The sequence below is a fragment of the Macrotis lagotis genome, chromosome 1 (genome assembly GCF_037893015.1).
Source record: "Macrotis lagotis isolate mMagLag1 chromosome 1, bilby.v1.9.chrom.fasta, whole genome shotgun sequence".
Lineage (NCBI taxonomy): Eukaryota > Metazoa > Chordata > Mammalia > Peramelemorphia > Peramelidae > Macrotis > Macrotis lagotis.
The window spans coordinates 101505998-101526007 of record NC_133658.1 but is presented as its reverse complement, the minus strand read 5'-3'; the positions used below and the strand labels follow the sequence as shown (position 1 = coordinate 101526007).

The 20010-nt window shown below is 35.6% G+C and overlaps 1 protein-coding gene, 1 non-coding gene and 1 pseudogene across 2 annotated transcripts in view; 1 reads left to right on the top strand and 2 right to left on the bottom strand.

Annotated features, from left to right (window-relative positions):
- LOC141513798 (follicle-stimulating hormone receptor-like) overlaps positions 1-20010 on the top strand; it is a 163895-nt gene that overhangs the window by 69844 nt on the left and 74041 nt on the right. Inside the window, exon 2 of the mRNA XM_074224008.1 lies at positions 7362-7433. Within this exon, the coding sequence (XP_074080109.1) occupies positions 7362-7433 (72 nt within the window). The remainder of the gene's footprint in view (positions 1-7361; positions 7434-20010) is intronic.
- Positions 1-20010, bottom strand: part of LOC141501571 (FUN14 domain-containing protein 2 pseudogene) — a 126234-nt pseudogene that overhangs the window by 60545 nt on the left and 45679 nt on the right.
- Positions 9931-10037, bottom strand: LOC141510419 (U6 spliceosomal RNA). The gene has a single exon (XR_012474909.1). It is a non-coding gene; the product is annotated as a U6 spliceosomal RNA (small nuclear RNA).

Sequence of the window (20010 nt, the reverse complement as noted above, 5' to 3'; positions counted from 1 at the left end):
ATGGGACTCCCCAGCACTGTGGCCACTCCAGAAAAATGTATATCCAGTTCTGACTTCAGAAACTGACCTTCATTAGCCAGTTGCTCCATTCAGGGTTACTATTTGAACATGATACCTGCTAAATTCTCTTGCAACAAGAACTATTCATCTTTCAAGCCAATTGGATCTTGTGTTGTCTATGAATGTGAGTACATTCCATGCTCCAATGGTGAGTGAAATCTTCATTGAAGAGTTTTTTTGTAGATTTTTTTGAGTCTTGACATCAAGATGGCATTTCTGCCTGCCAGGGTAACTAGGACAGCAGACCATTTTAGGGCACCTTTTTTCTAGCCCCTTCCTCACACCAGAAGGTGAGCAGTGTGATCTTTAAAAGGGCTGCTCAGTTACCCAGAAGGCTGCCAAATCCATTGCTCCTCTCAGTGAGGAAAGGACCTTATGGTCTGGGCCATATGTGCAGGGTTGTGACCATAGTTCCCAGCCTATTTGTACCCATTGCTTCATCACTTGCCTGCCACTCCAGGACTTTGAGAAAATACTAAAGTTATATGGATGATATCTTTTGATTCATGCATAAATTTAATTTAAGTGAAGCAGAGTTGCACAAAGTCATCTGCCTCACTCTCTTCCAAAGTCATCATGATCCAGTGGCAAGACAGAGTCAAGACAACTGGTGATGACTCTAGATGCAGTGGATGACCTTGACATATTCAATATCTAATTAAGCTCTAAGCACTCCACAGCACTTGTTTCAATTAGCTTCATGGCTGTTGAAAGAAAATGTTCTCATCCCCCATTCCACCAGTGGAAGACTTCACGTGCTTGGGGTAGACATCCGCCTCACCACCCCCCAACTCACTGATGACTTTGAGACTACCTTGTTACCCTTAATCTGGTTTATCTTGCCTGCCAAAATAATTTAGCAGGGTGTGGCTGCTATACATGCTACAGCTTCTTCGAATTACAGGTGGAAAGCATTCCAGACACCAAAGGTGTCTTCCTTCAACACACCCTACACCCTGGAGTTAATATAGTAAAAAGGTAGAGAAATCAATACATATGAGCTCAAGGTGAGACCAGTAAGGCAAATAGACACAAGGTGAAAAGAGGCAGAGTGCAATTTAACAAGTCATATATTTACTAACAGATGGCTTTTATCATAGTAGAAGTATATTAGCTACTCTATTTCCCCCTGAGTTGGGTTCAAATTCCACCTCTGACATTTGGCCATCTGTGTGAATATATCATTTTTCCGTGTCTATTTTTTTCTCAGTTTCTCTTCTGTAAAATTATAATGCTTACTCCTCAGAGTTGTTATGAGATTTGCATGTACAAAGCACTTTGCAAACTTTAAATGTTAAAAAAACCTGCCAGTTATTTTTCTGTGGAGACAACTAGAACAAGACTAATCCTTTTCTTACTGACAACCTTTCAAGTATTTGAGGCAGCTAGAAAAACAATACCTTAATCTTATATTCTTCAGACTAAACATCCCCAGTTCCTTTAATGTATTCTTATATAGCATACTGATTTAGTATTAGTGCTCAGGAGACTGCTATCGATAATTATGTAAATATGGTCATCACCATACCAGTAAGCTTTGCCAAAAAATTCTCTAGTCCAACTCATATTCATTTTGATACTTTATTGAATCTTGAATCTTATTGATAGGACATTACAGATCACATTCTGTACATACTTTCTTGTCCTATGGAACTAAAAGTTCTTTGCCAGGATTCCACCAACTTGATGGGACCATTTCTCTGAATGTCTCAACTACATGGATACCAACACAACATTTTGTTGATCTCTTCCCTTTTATTCTTCTTTTACCAATTCTTATAGGACATAAATCTCCTTTGTGATATTTTTTTTGCTCAACTCTGTGTATAAAATTCACCAGATAAAATGTTGTTAAATTGCATTTAGACCCATCATGCATCTCTCTAATTTCTTTTGGTTAGTCATAATTTTGGAGATAATGGTTCCTTGACTCAAAACTCCATAGCATCCCTAGAATAATCATGTTAACCAGATGAGGTGACACACCATGGTAATCTCAGCCATTGGAGAGGCTGAGGTTGGCAGATGTATTGAGTTTGGGGGTTCTTAGCTTCAGCTGCTTATACAGATGCCAGCAGTGAGTTTGGTATTGACTTGGTGGACTTTGGAAGTAGGGAGACACCAGTATGGCTGAGGAGAGAAGCATAGTGAAAGTCAAAGTTTCCAGACAAGGGAAGACTCTGTCTTTGAGACAAAAAGATAATATTCATGTTAAAAAGATGGCATGATTATTTGAGATAGAAATTCGGATACTTGAATATAACAATATAACTTACTTTCTCTTTTTTCAATTCTGGATTACATTTGCTGTCCAACTGAATTTTCTATCATATCTATAATCTATATATTTCATATATATATATATATGTATGTATATATATGACAAGCAAATATGCATATCTATGCATATATATATCTGTTTATATATGTATATTTCCTTATGTAAATGTATATATGTATATCTAGATAAATATAGACAATATTTCAATATGTATGTATAAATGCATGTAAGTGTATTTCCATTTTAACTGTGCAATTGTATATGAAAAATCTGAACACTTGCCACTCTTCACCAATCCTTTGGTTTTTCCTAAATGGATAGAGAAGTTGAACACTGAGTGATTATAGAGCTCACTTTGGTGGCTTTGTTGTGATCTAGGGTCTAGGTGCTCTATTGGTATCAGGCTACATCAAAAAATCTAGAAAATTCTAGAGGAGTACCACCCCTAGATATTTCATTTTATATATAGATCTCTATAGGTATCTTAACTTTCATGTTAGATTTTCAAGGTCCCACCTACTTCCCATCTCCCTTCAACCTAATTCAACTCTTCCAGTCCAGGTGACTCTATTATCACCAAATTGTAATTTTATTTATATTCTGAACCAAACTACTGAGCCTTTAACTATTCCCTAATTGTTTCATTTATATTTATTTTAGCTCCCTAACTTTTGAGGGGAAGAGGGAGTTGCCAAGACAATGCACTATGATGTGGTGATTTTATTCCTTTTGAGCTACTTTGCATTTTATATCTTTTAAGTTGTCTTAGTTGCATATCACAGCATTTTCTGAAGCAGTTTCTGCAGAAATAAACTATAGTGATGTTGAAGATTTTTTTTTGTATTCCTTGCCTGCTTTCTGATATCTAGCTATGTTGAACCTAACTGTCTTCTATTGGTAAATTCTGCTGGCCTTTCTCATAGAGGAAAAAAACCTATATCTGAAGCATTGAATAAAAAATCTTGAGAAAATATCTAGTTGTACCACCTTTTCAGGCTTTCCTGCCAGATACTTTTCTCCCAGATGTCTCAGGTAAGTTATAAGTCAAATCAGAAACTGAGGCCCTGAAAAAAAACTAGGATTTCTTTTTCTTTTTGAATTAGGCTCATGAGTGCTAAAGTCCCTATTTCTTTGAAAACAAGTCAGAAGTTATCTACAAGAGTCTCAGACTCTTTCATCTCTTTCCTGCCTTCACTTCTTTCTCAACCAACTAAAATGCACAACGATTTCCAGAATAACATATAGTGGTTGGAAGTTACATAATACTTTGCTTCTCCAATATTACCCCCTTTGAAATAAGAGAAATTGATCAGGGAATCAGAAAAATGGCCCTGCCTAGACAATCGTAGTCATCAAGCAAGTTATCTTGGTGAGCTACTACTCTTTCCCTCTCCACACACAAACCAATTATGCTAGACACAGATTTGCAGTTTTGCAGTGCTCCAGTCCCTAGCCTCCCTGTGATAAAAGTAGACTATAAAGAATATCCTTTGAATAAATCTCATTTAGATGTCTAAGTATTATGTGAAGTCTCTCTCTTTTTCCATTTTAGTATGGACATTGATTGACCATGGATTCATTCATTTGTAAAGGTCACAAATGTTGCATCTAAATTAGGCAGAAGAACTTAATCAAGTCTTTTGTTCATTTTGAGGAAACTTCCATGATTGGTACTGAAGTGTCTAATTCACCAACATAGAACTCTTTTATTTTCTCAACAATCCCTAATTATAGTACACAGACACAGAATGGTTTAATGGACAAAATTGTGGACTTAAAAGTTAAGAGATCTGCATTTATTTGAATTTTAAAATGTTAGTTGGATAATAATGAGCAAGCTACTTATCTTTATACCTCAGTTTCCTCATTTATTAAAGGGGAAATATATATACTCAATAGGCTCTAAAATTCCCTCTAAATGGAAATATAATGTTATATGATAAAAGTGCTATATACTATTATTTATTATTATTATAGTAGATATAATTCTATTTGATTATAAACAACTTCATCTAAAAAACAAGAAGGCTCCATTCATTCCAATCAGGTTCATTTGAAAAATGAAGGATTGTGCAGTTTCCTATCATTCTATGGATGTATTTTTTAAGTCCATCTGACTGCAAACTCTAAAAAAAATTCCTGTTCTTATCTTGCAGAGAGAGAAAAAGGAATTAAAGAAGAAAGCTAAATCCTGGTTATACAGTGAAGTCAAAGAGCAAAAATATAGTTTGCCCTACAGAAAATTTAAGGACTCCCTATGTAGAGATTCCCAAAATATCATTCTCAATACCTACTCAGCTGTGATGCCTCTGGTTAGAGAATCATCAAATGCTAAAGCTGGAAAGGATTTTTGAAATCATTCAAAAAGATTTGTGAATCCTTTAAGGATGAATTCAAATCCTATATTTCTCTTTGTTTTTCTTCATTTTTTAATTATGACTTTAATCATTCACATGAACCACATTTCAGTATACAAAAAAGTAGCATATATAAGAAATTTGATCTCTGTTTTACATACATATATATAATACATATAAAATTGACTTGACTATGCTTATGTCTACATAGTCAAACCAACTAACTATATAGGCAAATATATATATGAATATTAAAACAATGGTTATCCTTCATTTTCTAAGAAGACTATGACATCAGAGAGGTGATGCCATGAGAAGCATGTGAATTGTGTTTGAATGAGGAGGTGCAGTGCTAAGTCACCAGCCTCGCTTCCTCCTCTGGAGCATTTGGGTTCAGTGACCAGATATGAATCAGGACAACTGAAAATGACCCTGAATGAAAGGCAATCAGATTTAAGTGACTTGCCCAAGGGCACACAGCCAGTAAGAGACAAGTGTCTGAGGTTGGATTCAAACTCCTGCCCTCCTGACTCTAAGATCATGCTTTATCCACTGCACCATCTAGCTGCCCTTCCATGAATATAAAGAATTTAATAGCATAGTAGCCAAAGTAATAAAACTGTTCTATGTCCCTTGATGTGCTTTTTTTCTTTCTCCTGCAAAATTGAAAAAAAAACGTTTATAGATACTTCTTTTGTGCATATCTATAACTTACTACCTCTCCACCTCTCCTCAGCTCTCTCTTGTAACAAATAAGTACAGATAATCAAAACAAGTAAAGACATTGCCCATGTGAGAGAACACACATCTTATTCTGAATCTCTAATCTACTACCTCTCTGTCAAAAGGTGAAGATATTTTTCTTCATTGGTCTTTTAAGTAACTATTGTTTACTTATTTGATTTGAATTTTAGGTTTTTTTTCTTCACATTATTGTCTTTGTCCTCATTCAATTTGTTCCTCTGGTGCTACTCATTTCACCATAGTCTTTCCAGGTTTATCTGAATGTTATATTCTTCATTTTTATGATGCAATGATATTTTATTACATTCATATATAGTAATTTAGTCATCTATTTATCAATTGTTGGGCAACAATTTGGCATTCAGGTCTTGAAACTACAAAAAAATATTGCTGTTATAATTGTTCGTATACATATGGGTCCTTTACCTCTATCCTCAATCTGCTCTGAAGATAGGTTTAATGTTAATTGGGTCAAAAGGCATGTACAGTTTAGTGACATTGTGGTTATAATTTCACCTTGTGTTCCAGGATGTACCAGTTGGCAGGTCTATCAACAATATATAGGGGTGCCTGGTGTGTTATCTTGGATATAAAGCCTTCTCACACAACTTCTATTTCTTTTGAATTCCTATAGAATTTATGTGTTTAGGGAGAGGGAATGACACTACAGAAAGAAGACACTATGTTCAAATTCTGAGAATACCACACTTTCTTCTGCATAGAAACACCATCACATACAAACCCATATATCCATGGTTACATTTTAATCAGCAGTATTCAAAAGGATACAAACTTTAAAGCTATTAAATCCTAGGAAGGTTGACATGTAGCTGCTGCCTTTAAACTTTCCTGTTCCCAATTCATGGTTGGCTGTGTTTCCCATAAAACATATGTCTAGAGCTTGTATTACCCTAAAATGATTCAATCCACATATCCAGAGAAATAACATAACAGGGACCCATTCAGTCCTTTGAGCCTTCAGACACTTCTAAGGGGCTAACACTATTCCTTCACTTCAAGATCTGACTTTTTAGCATTTGGAGCACCAGTGTTGTTTAAAGAAGTGAAAATAGGGCTACTCCAGTCTCTAACCGGCCTCATATCACATACATTTCACTGGAAACTGTGTCTGCACAAGCTAAATTCAGCCCAGAGCTCCAGTCCATGGTAAATGAGGCATTTTACAAAAAAAAAATATAGAAATATGGCCACCAAAGTCCAGTCATAGCAAACCAAAGTAGAACCACATATCCTGCTTAATAAACAAGGTGGCACAATGGATGGTATGCCAAGCATGGAGTTGGGAAGACTGAATTCATAGCATATCTGGTGGTAGACACTTAGTAGGTGTATGAATTTGGGACGTCACATTTGCCTTAGTTCCCTCATCTATAAAATGGGTTATTATAAGGATCAAATGAGATAATAATTGTAAAGTGCTATAAATGAGATGATTGTGAAGTGCTTCACAGAGTGCTTAGTACAAAATAAGTGGTTTATAAATCTTAGTTATCAGTATTATTATTATCATTATTATCCTAACCATAGGTCTGCCTTTTGTAATTACATCACAATATGGTTAAAACTAAAAGCTTAGCAAGTCTGAAAGCACTACTAACCATTATTATTAATTCTAAATGAATAATTATTGTTAGTACAATAATATAAAATATAATAGTCATTCATTTAGACTCCTATTTTGCATTCATATCAGAATGGCCTTAACCACAGACTGATTGTATTATTAGTTCCCTTTCTTAGAGTGAATGCCTTTTTGTCTCAGCTATATTATCAAAGAGAACCCTAGGGACATGGTCTATGTCCTAACCCGTACAGCACATAACACATAATAAACCCAGAGATGATGCCTAAAAGTCAATGACTGACCTTTCTCAGTGTTGTTTTTCCTCTCATTCTAGGAGATTTGTCCTCACCAAAGTTCAAGTTATTCCAAGAGGTGCATTCTCAGGATTTAAGCATCTGGAGAAAATGTATGTATCTAATTCAATTATCATATTCCTAAGGCAGGCAATAGGATGGCCATTGCCTCAAATGGAGAAACATCTTGAGAGTAGGTCCCTGCTCTGTAACCAGACAGTCAGATTGGCCTGCTTCTATAGCAGGTTTTTCATCTAGTTAAAGATCTGTGAGAAATTGAAACAAGAAGAGATAATGCAGTGTTTCTAAACAAAGCTGTCACCAATACATCTGTATTGCTGTAAGAAATAGTGCTGGGATAAGGGGGTTTGGCCAGTATACACTGTCAGCAAAATAAACAAACACCAGCCTGGTGCAAGTGTAAGCGAAGATGAATTATTTCAAAATGATGTGCTATTTTCCCTGGTCCCCCTCCTTGCCAATTCTGGGAGAGGGTACAGTATCACGCTATCTCTTATTTCTCTTTCCAGCCTTATTGGACTCAGCTTATAATTTCAAAGATTTAGAACTAGAAGTTATCTAAGAAGTCATTGAATCCAATTTCCTCATTTTACAAAGAAGGAAACTGATGTTTATAGAGGTTATGATGATGTTTGTCCTTCCTTCTCAAAGAGGACCATGACATCAGAGAGGTGATGCCATGACAAGCAAGTGGATTGAATTTGAGTGAGGGGCTGCTGGGCTGTCACCAGTCTCACTTTCTCCTCTGTAATCATCTGGACCAATGACCAGATATGAATCAGGGTGACTGAAAATGAGAGACAATCAGGTTTAAGGGATTTGCTCAAGGTCACAGTGTTTCAGAAGCTAGATTTGAACTCAGGTTCTCCTAACTTCATGGCTGGTGCTCTCTCCACTGCACCACTTCACTTCCCTTATAGAGGTTGAGCAACTAGAGTTAGGTAGACTCATAGGTGGGATTTGAACCCTTCTCCCTAATCCACAAGCAGCACTATTGCACTATTGCACTTTCCTAAGTTCTGTCATTCTTGGGAATAGGATTCCCTTGATAGAAGACAGAAGGAACAGCAATAGATATCTTATCATCTAACCTTTCCCTACTGCCCTTCTCTCTGTTTGAAAGATTAGAATTAACCTTGGAGCTTTATGAATCTTCCAACTTTTTTTATTAGTTCTACTACCTTTGACCCCCATTCTAGGTGAGTAGCAATTTGGGACAAAAAGGGATAAAGGGAACCTTCTACTTCCAGACATGTTTAGCATCCTACACTCAAATTCCATCTACTCCCTCCCTTTTTCCTACCATTTACCCATCTTTATAGATTCTTAAGTAAGGAAAGGACCTTGTCTCTAGGATGATCTAATTCAACCTTCTGTTTAATTTTGCAGAAAAGGAAACCAAGATCCAATGAGGCAAAGGATTAGCCAAAAACCATATAACTGAAAGCAGAGCCTCTAATTCAGTTATTTCATCTCTACCTTTAGATATCCACCCATAATATCACAGTTACCCTTTCCTCTCCTGCCTCTAGCACATACCATTAGTTCTACCCTGATTTATCTGTGCCAGCTAAAATCTTTAAATTTCCACATGCAGAAAACAACATTGACATAAAGAAAAATGAGTGGTATAGGTTCACCCTAATTTACACCACAACAGAGAGAAGCACATCATATCCTCTTCCCAATGTTTTCTATCTTTAGTTTAACAGAGTAGAAAAATATTTTCTCCTGAAAGAAACTCCCCCAAAGTTTACAGTATAAATGTGAGTTATATAAACCAACCCTATGTTTCTGACTTCTATTCTCATTTCAAAATATTTCCCCCAATTCTGCTATATCTTTAATTGTCAGTGGTTTCTAACGTGTTAGTTTTGAAGTGTTTTTGCTGGATGTGGGGGACTATGGGTGGGAAACAAAGCACTTGATGTCAGACTTTTCAATATGTTAGTTTTGCTAAACTATATCTTTCCTCTTTTTTTAATTCTTTCTTATAAGGGATGGTTTTCTGGAGGTGGAGTAAGAGACTGGAGATTACATTGGAAATGCATATTTTAAAAATGTTTCAGTGACATTTATTTTTTAGGAAAGATAAAGTTTCTCTACTCCCTTAAAGTGTGTACATTCTAAAGAGCATAGAATCTGAGTTCAAATACTTGTTCTGCCAATTGCTATCTGTGTCACATTAGAGAAGTGATTTAATCTTTCTGGAACTCTCTTCTGTAGAATGAGGAGATAACACAAATGGTCTCTAAAATCCCTTTGAGCTCTAGATCTGTGTTTCTACAGCTAAAGCCTTTAGCTCAAGCAGAGTTGGCTAGGTGGTACAGAGGATAGGACACCAGCCTGGAGTCAGGAGGACTTGAGTTCAAATCTGCCCTCAGACACTTGAAACTTATTAACTGTGTGACCTTAGACAAGTCACTTAACCCTGACTGCCTCACATGCAGCATCTCCACTCATCCTGATCCAGAATTGGCCACTGGTTCCAAATGTTTATGGAGGAGAAAATGAGGCTTAGAAAATGACTTAGCAAAGCATCCCTTCACTTAAATCCAATTCATGTGCTTGTTGTCTCCCTGATGTCATAGTCTTCTTTGATGCTTCACGAGTTGGCATGTCATCCTTGAGCAGGGGCCATGCTAATCTTCTCTGTATCGTTCCAATTTTAGTATATGTGCTGCCAAAGAGAGTACCATAGTCTTCTTTGAGAATGAAGGAAAAATATCATCACCTGTATGAAATAAAGTATAAGAAAAAGTTTTTGAATGGCCTTCTAAAGGAAGGAGTCCATAAGCAATGCAAATTGAAAATATGCACTTAAATTTATCTAGTTTTAAAATTTGGATTACCACAGATCACATTTAATCTGGGTGCTGCCACATGTATGAAGGTGCAAAACCTGACCATTATTTTCAGGATTGGAGTGGTGAAGACAAATATTCTTTTCCAGATGTTGCCTTCATGGACTTAAGATGTCTGATACTCAATTTACTCTTAACCTTGAATGGCCATAGCTAATGTAGAGGGCTTAAAATATCTACAAGAACTGCAACAGATAAAACCAGATTAAATGGAGGGACACCCATTATTTTTTCTGATAAAAGAACTAGAGAGTCTTATTAGCAGATAGACCTTCTAGATTATTTGTGTTTCTCCTTTCATGACGATTATCCATTTTTTTACTTTTCCCCTTTTTTATACTTATGAATCTCAGTGCTAAATTTACTGCTGTTTGGGAGAAAAGACAAATTTCAGAGTTAGAAGGTTACCTTAGTCTGACCTATACGTGAGTCCTCCTTCATCATCCCTGACAAGTGATAAAACAGATCTCCAGTGATGAGAAGCTCACTACTTCTCAGCATAAACAGTTGCTTTGTTAGACAACTCCACTTGTTGAGAAATGATGTCTGATAATAAGTCTTCCATGTCCCAGAAGAGACTGTATCATCCTTTGTTTTTCAGATGCTTCACAGTCAGTCTCCTTCAGTAACAACTGTCATTCAATCAGTCAGAAAGCAAAAATTCATAGAGCAACTGCCTTCTGTTTTTTTCTTAATTAAATGTTAGTTTAGTTTTAAGTCTATATTCCCTATTCCCCTCATTCCCACTGAAAAAGCAAGAAAAATAAAATCCATTGCAAACATATACAGTCAAGCCAAGAAAATTTCCACATTGGTCTTGTCCAAATGGGGTGTAAGACTTCAAGTAAAGAAGATCTGAAATTTGAATCCTGCATTATTAGCTGTGTGACCCTGGACAACTTACTTAAACTCTCTGTGCAACTTACTTAAACTCTCTGCACCTTTGTTTCCTAATCTGTAAAATGGGGGCAATAATAATACCTAGCATTCAGGATTACTGTAAGAATTAAATTATATTTGTATAGCATTTGCAAATCCTTATTATGTATAGAAATGCTCAGCACCCCCTCACTCAAATCCAATTAATGTGCATGTCATAGCATCACTTCCCTGATGTCATGATCTTCTTTGAGAATGAAAGACAAACAACAACAACAAATACTAGCTAATATTATTATTAATTATTATCATTATCATTATGGCTAAATACCAATACCATTCAATTCAGTTAGTAAGACAGTGTAGAAGAGGACATCGGATCATAGTTCTAGAGTTAAGAAGGACGTTAACTGCCATATAGTTCAACTTCTTTACTTTACAGTTGGTATAAAAGGAATATATATAAAGGCTTCTGGACTTCTGTAGGGAAAGGGCAGAGACAGAAGAATTACTATGAATAGGGAAGCAAGAGGTAGGCCTTGACATGGGGTTTAAAGGATGGCCAGGATTCAAACAAGCAGGATGGAGAGCATTCTAGGAGGGAATCTAGTGATAAAAAGAGTCTATTTCTAAGGGATCAGAATTCAAAAAGCTCTAAGTATACTTTTCCCTGTCCCCTAAGATGGTTTGATTCTAGGTTAATAACAGGATTGGACCATTGTCCCCAGAAATTCTATTTGTCAAAACCTGAACATGAAACTTCTTTGCTTAAAACCTCTCAGTGGTGCTCTGTGCCCAATAAGATAAAATTGATATGCTTTAGCCTTGAGTATAATGCCAGTGGGTCAAGAAGACCTCAGCTCACATCATACCTCAAACACTTACAGATTTAGTGAGTATGATCAAGTCATGAAACCTCTGTCCGACTCAATTTTCTCAACTCTAGAATGGGAATAACAGCATCTACCTTACAGGCTGTTGTGAGGAACAAATGAGATATTTGTAAAGGATTTAGCACAGTTCCTGATACATAGCTTTTGTTGGTGTCCTTCCTTCTTGAAGAAGACCATGACATCAGGGATTTGAGTGAGAGGATGCTGTACGAGTCACCAGCCCTTGTCTTTCTCTGAAAAGTCCCTCTGATTTCAATTCTCAGAACTTCTGAGATTCTGAATGACTGCCATTTTTGACCATCTGTAAAATGGGAATAATAACACTTACTTCACATGGTTAATTATAAGGACTACTCTGGAATGATCAGATCTTAACCACATGGATTGTACCTAATAAGTGCTTTGAAGAGAGTTTGCCATTGAATTTGAAGAGAATAGCTAGCATGTATAGAGCAGGTGCAGAAAGCTTTGCAGAGGTATGTTCATTTGAGAGAAGGTAGGAAGACCAAAGGAGATCTGAGTTAGTCAGAATGTAGCACAAGCCTCCATTATTTGGTTGATTAGAATCTATGTTAACATTTATCAAGAGTTAGCAAGGAAAACGTTGTTTTTATATGGAGTTGGGGCCAGGGATCCCCCTATTAGCAACAGAATGATGGCCCTGCTTACTCTTTAGGTTGACTCTGTCACTGGCTCCTTCCTGCTGAAGGGGCTCCTCTTTGCAATGGTTAGATACTTGGGGGAAAGGGAACATAAAACCCTCTGCAAAGGGAAGTGGCTTTGCAAAGTGCCCTGTAAACTGTTTACATTGTCTTTAATTACTTAGGAGCCATATGTCAGCTTGGTATAAAGTGAGAAGATTACTCTGAATTGGGGGGGAGATAAGTGACAACATGGTGATTTATCATTAACCAGAAAAATTATATATGGAAATGAGTGCAATTTAAAAACACATCGATGGGTTATTATACCACTGGAGAGGGGAAAGAAAGCCAGTTTATAACAAAATATCTTTGAAAATAGGAATGTGATGAATATGTAAATGAAACCAATCAACATCAGCTGAGATATGGTATATGCAGATGAAGCGGCAGTGAGCCAAAATGTGAAATTGCTCCCAAACCATAAATATGAACCATATAAAATTCATTTGAAATATTCATGATAACATAAGGACAAAAAATATAATCAAGTGATTTATTTGCATATAAAAATGGAGCACTCATCTCAATTCCCTCCCCCAACACCATCTCTGACTCAATCTCCCCTCTTAGAAGATCATTTGAAGAAAACAAAGGGGGAGGGGACTAAAGAAGGGTATATTTAAAAGGAAGTTAGTTGATTATTGGGACTGATAGATGCTGTTCAGTCATTTTTTTCAGTCATGTCCTACTCTTCATTATCTTATTTTAAAGTTTTAAATGGCAAGCATTTTACAAATGAAGAAGTGAAGCAAACAGGGTTAAGTGACTTTCCCAGGGTCATACAGCTAGCAAATTTCTGAGACTAGATTTGAACACACAAATATATATCTTCCTGACTCCAGCCCCAGCACGCTAATCACTGTGCCACCTAGCTTCCATGACTAGTGGTTGATCCCATTAAAAAGTTAAAACATCCTCCTAAATTATATTGCTTTAAAGCTCCTTGACCAATCTGAACTTCCTCAAACAAAGAGCAAGTCATTGGATAAGAAGGTATTGTGAATATTAGATATTGAATATATGATAAAAACACAGAATTAAAGGGAAAAATTCCAAAAATATTTTCAGATTTCATTTTTTCCTTTAGGAGGCTTTAAATTACTAATTAATGGAGTAACACCTTAAGCAAGTCACTTTTCTAAAGATGTCAGTTTCCTAATATACAAAAAAAAAGGAGGTTGGATTTGACGATATTTTTCACTTCTAATATTCCATCTAATTTTCTCATCAACTAATCTTATATCCCAATTGTAGGCTCCTTACAAGCTTCTCCATGTTCCAAGAACAGTGTGGATCATCATTCATTTAAAACCACAGCTTACGAGTCTTCACCAATGTTGTCTTCCCTCTAAAAAAAAAAAAAACCAAAAAAACTCAGTCAACACCACTACAAAATAACTGAAAAGGGGCAATTCTCCTTCACTTTCCATATTACTAATGGGAAAGGGAACACATAGATATGGTAAGAGAAAGGATACTTGTGTGGAATAAATATGGACAACATAAAATGAGGGAAGAATAGGAATTCACACATAGCCAGGGATTCTCATATTCCAAAGGCTATGAAACCACTGAAAATCCTCTCTGCTTGCTTCCTTGATAAGATGTTTGTTACTGGACTACTAATGTCATCAAGTTTCAAGTAGTTAAAGTCATCACATCTCAGGTGGCTGCTCCAAGTTACTAAAGTTCCATATTGGTTCATTCTCTCCATGTGAGTTGCTCTTTGCCAAGTTCCCACTTCTGGCACCTGCAGGTTGAATGATGAAATGCAGTTTTTGGGATGGCCTCTTCCCTTCATGATTTGGGTGAGGGAAGGGACTCTACTGTTTATGCTTTCACCCCAGGGGTTATCTCAAACCACCGATTATTTGCATCCACAAATATAGCCAGCCTTTGCATTACTTTTCTCCTGCTTTTGCTAACCCTTCAGTATACTCTTTTAGTATGAGAAAATGTCTTAATTCTCCTGTCAACTCCTATCATGCCTCTTCTCCATATAAATTATCCTGAAAGCTTCACTTTGAAAGCTGAAAAGGGTTGTCTGGGGTTGACAACTTTAGTTCTGCTTTCTTCTGGTAATAAAATCATTGCTCTCCCCATAAAGCTTTGATTTCGGAGATAAAGGAGAAATAGGTCATACATCTAGAAAGTTTAAAAAAAAAGAGAGGTAATACAGGAATGATGCTAATTAAAAGGAAGATGAAGACAGAGTTACTAGAGTTAGACTTATAAATGGAAACAGTAAAGGATAGTTAATGGGGTAGGGGAAAGAACTTAAGGCCTATGTTAAGATAAATCTAAAGGTTAAACATAAAAATCCAAGGGCTACTGGAAGCGGCAAAGTAGGGTAAGGAGAAAGACTTTTACCTCCTCAATCCCATAGAAAAAGGAAGTGGTTTTTGAATGATTTACAAATATGAGTGTTTTGTTGATTGGAGCATTCTCTCCACTGACACTGATTATACTCCTGTGGGCTTAGTAGATGTTGCCTATGAAGTACTCTGGCCAAAACAAGGAAAAAATCTTGGCAGTCAACTTTTTGGTTCATGACATTTCCAAGCCTCAGTTAGTTGGTCCTTTTGATTACTGACATAATCCATTTCCAGATCTGAAAGACAACATTGTTATAATGAAAAGATTCATTTTGGAGCCCAGAGGAACTGGGTACAAATTTTGCTTTTGTCATTTCAGATAACTGTGTAACATTGGTCAAATCAATTAATCTTGAATTTTTCAATTATTTCATCTATAAAATGAGGGGATTATATTAGAAGGCTCTTGCAGTTATTTCTAGCTCTAGATCAATGATTCTAAAATGGTGAATCATTTACAAAATTGCCTTATATTTTTTTCTTTCCCAGCTCTACTTCCTCTTATCTTGGTTCTTGTGCTGTGTTACCTTAGAAGAGCAAAATGACCTCACTATGTTTGAGACAAATTATATTGTGTCTGACTGTGGCTGATCAGACCAATTTGAAGGCAGAATGGTCTACCACAGGTTAGACATAAATAGTTCATGTGAATACCTTGGGTGGGTACTCTGACCTCATCATTCAACTGCAACTACTCTCTCCAAAGTTATCGATGATTTTTTCATTGTTAGCTCAAATGACCTTTCTCTTTCTTTCTGCATATATTCCCCTTCTCTGAGTTTTCCTAACATAGCTTCCTTTTGGTTTTCCTTCTCTCTATCTGACTACTCCTCCTTAGATCTCCTTGCTGGAGCATCATCATTCATGTCATACTCCTTTACTAAAGTTATTTCCCAGGACTAGATCACAGAAATTTTACCCTCTTCTAATTATCATCGCCAAGTAGCTGAATCCAGTCCCAGGCTCTAGTGCTCTAATCCTATAGCACCAACTACCTATTAAACATTTAAAATTGGATGTCCCATTGATATTTCAAACTCAAATGTTAAAAATAGAATTCATTAGTCTCTCTCTCCTCCTCCCCAAACCACTTCTCTCTGAACTTTCCAGTCAATTAAGTTCATAACTTCAAGGTTATACTAGCCTATTCTCACTCTATGAATCCAACCAGTTGCCAATTCTTATATCTTTCTCTATATTTTCATGATCATTCATCAATATTTCTTTGACAGTCCAAGGAAAATAAGATTTCATTAACAGCATAGTAAAATAATTGACAAAAAGGTACAATTCCCCACAGTTTCTCACAACATTGTTAGAACACACAAAGTATATTTTAGGACATGGGTCTTCTACTGAGAAGACACATAGGCAGCATCCTAGCTCAAACACTCAGCAGCTTTTGTCTGGGCTTTATAGCAATAGCCTCCTACTTGGTTTCCTGGCTTCAAATATATTCCCACTTCAGTCCATTCTCTATATAGTCAACACTGTGATTTCCCTAAAGCATCTGATCAGGTCCTCAGAAATTCAGTAAACTCTAGTGGTTCCCTGTTACCTCTAGGATCAAATTTGAACTGCTCTTTTTGGCATTAAGTTTTTACAAACTGGTTCTACCCTCCCTTTCCTACCTTATTATACATTATTCCTTCTCACATGCTCTATGGCCTAGGCAAGCAGTTCTTCCTCACACATAATACCATCTTTCCATCTCTATTACTCTTCATTAGCTATTCTTTATGCCTAAAATATATATCTTCTTTACTTCCATGACTTAGAATTGTCAATTTTCTTCAAAACCTGGCAGAATATCCCCTTCCTGGTCCCCTAAGCTTTCTCCCTACCTATATCCCATCCCCAAGTAGGACACCTATGTCTTTTATTTTTTAAATGTGTTTTTTATGGACTTATATATAGTGGTGGGATTTAAATAAATGAACAACCAGTTCTCTGCCCTAATGACATTTTAAGTATACAAAAAGATATACTAGAAAGCAATTGAATATTCCATGCATTTAATACTCAAATAAGAACAATAAAAGAGGCACACAAAACTAAATTATGCTATATTACTCACAATTTAGCAAACGCATCCTTATGGAACAAAAGCAGTTACATAACCACAGCAACCAATGTTGGAAAATATGCAGTACCAAAATTCATTCTATCTATTCTCTTTTTTTCTTCTACTTCCATGGCTTCCAAAATGGACAATTAAATATCCTTTGAAATCTATATTTCTATTGGTTCATTATGTTCCAGATTCCTATTGGTTTCACCTTACAAAGAACACCAGCAAACTCATAATACCTCAGGGGAATTTTGGGCTTTACACAAAATGGAAACAAATGACAGCCTGTCACCCCCTGGGTGTTTGGTAATTTTTCTTTTCACATTATGTGGTTGTTTACTGAAGTAACAAAAATGAGGAAATTAAAATGAGGTATTTCATCAAAAGTAGAATGAGTTTTAAAAAATGAATAAATCAATATTTCAAACAGAATTCTGTCAATTTTTTTCACCTGTGGACAGAACGGACATTACTAGTGGTGCTAAGAAAACACTGTTACATAGATGAAAGTTAAAAAATAGTTAAGGAATGCAAATTTGTGATCTCCATATTATGCAGATGCCCAGGTGCCCACCTTAGAGAGAACCCTGATAACAAGTGCCACTTTAACATCCAGTTCATGGAACTCATCATAAAATTAGGTATCCATTCTGCCAAATTGGTGCAAATCAGCTGTCCCACCACTGCTATATATAAGTATGTTATTTTCCCTCATTTAAAGGGTAAACTCCTGGGGTGAGAAGATTGACTTTTTCTTTGTTTCCCTATGGTTCAGCACAATGTCTAGCATATAATAGGTGTTTAATAAATATTTATTGATTGATCAATATGGAAAGAGAGGAGGCATTAAAGTTTTTATTATTTATTTCTAGGACAATCATATCACAAGACAAGAGGAGAATATGGTATTGACAATATAATGAACATGTATGCTAATTCTGTTACCTTAATATGGTTCATCTTACATAGAAACCTAGATTCTGGGGCCTATCTACTCGCAAAAGCACTAACAAATTTCCATGTACATAGCCATACCTCTGAGGTTAAATCATTTTTCTTGTTACCAAAAGATTGTCTTTATCCCAACAAAAACAAATTGTCAATTAATATTCACAAAGTTGTTAGAATAAATAACGAATTGATAAAATGTTGCTTTTGTTTTATCAGATTTTGTTTTGATATAACAATCATTTTCCAATAAATAAGGCCCCAAAATACCTGCCCTTAAAAACAATTAAGCAAAACTATTTTTATATAGTGACTATAATGGACAAGACATGACATTTTCTGTTCCTATTTAGATTTAGAATCTCTTACCAAAAAAAAGTTTTAACATTCACCATCTGAAACTAAAATTGGCACTGTATTTGACCTAATTTTTATCTCTTAGTGGTATCTTCATCTACATTATTATAATCATTATGTATTTTGTTATCCTTGCTCTTAGTCCCTATATCTTCCTATAATTCTCTAAATTCTTCATTATTTGTTCTCAGTAGCAAAATAATATTCCATTATATTTGTATATTTGCATAGTTATTCACCAGTCTATTAGAAGATAATTTGTTTCTTGATTTTTGTGAATACAAAAATTGTTACTATTAATATTTTGATACATTTGAGATTGGCCTGAAACAAGGGCCAATGCTATAAAGGTATGAACAATTTTGAATTTTCTTCATCTCTCTAAATGTCCCACAATAATTTGACTAACTCACAATTCCACAAAGAATATCTTAGTTTACCTGCCCTCCCCTGGTCTCTCTGACACTTACAATCTCTTTTTGCCATCTTTGCTGGTTTAAAATAATACCTCAGGGTTGTTTTAATTTGTATTTATTTTATTGTTAGCAATTTGAAACATTTTTTTCATATTGCTGTTGATAATTTGCATTTTAATGAATTGCATTTTTGTTTAGTCTTCTGTCTCCAAGACTAATTGCATGTTTAGGTAAGGACTTCTGATTTTATTAGAACTGTTAATTTGAGATAGGAAGGGTGGAATAATGGTCTTGGAATGAGAAGAGACCAGGATCCAAGTCCACTTCTAGACAATTGTGTAGGATCCTAAACAAACTTTATGAAATAGGGAAAAGAATGCCTAAAGGATATATGAAACATTATATGCAAATTACTTTGTAATCCAAATGTCAGTTCCATATATGTTTTAGAACCAACTTCCTTGTTTGAAGTACAGAAAGTAGATCTTTAATAGTCTAGGTTGAAGTTAAGGCAGAGGTTTTGACTTTAATGGTGAAAGACAATTCAAGAATTTGCTCATTGTTATTATTAAATGAATTGAGCCAAGTCACTTGATCTCTCTTGGGCTCATTTTCTTTATCTGGCCTTAGACCTTTTGGCACAGTATACAATAGTACACAACATTCAGAAAGTAGAAGGAAATGAACAGGTACAAGTGTGGAAATTTGTTTAATCTATTCATAATTATTTTAGAAGAAAGGCTCTTAAGCTTTCTTTTGTCTCATGGAGCCCATTGGCAGACTGGTAAAATTATAGAATTTTTCTTGGAATAATTGACTGCTGTTATTTTGGGGTTTTTTTATTTGATAATTGAAGGATATGGTAAAGTTCAGCAACAAATTAATGAAAATAAAGAGGTTTTTTTCCCAAATCCAAGTCCACAAACTCCTGAAATGTCCATAGTTCACAAGTTAAGAACCTTTGTTATAGAAGCATGAAGGATGGATGCCCACCATGTTAATGAATTCCTTTATGTGGTATGATTTCATGATCTATTCTGCTACTGATTAATGCCTAAAATCCCTTTCACAGGAAACAATTTCTGATTCTACAATAAAAAAAATAAGTAAAATAAAATAATGTCTTTTGAGGAAAAATACAGCAACTTGTCTATCTTACATA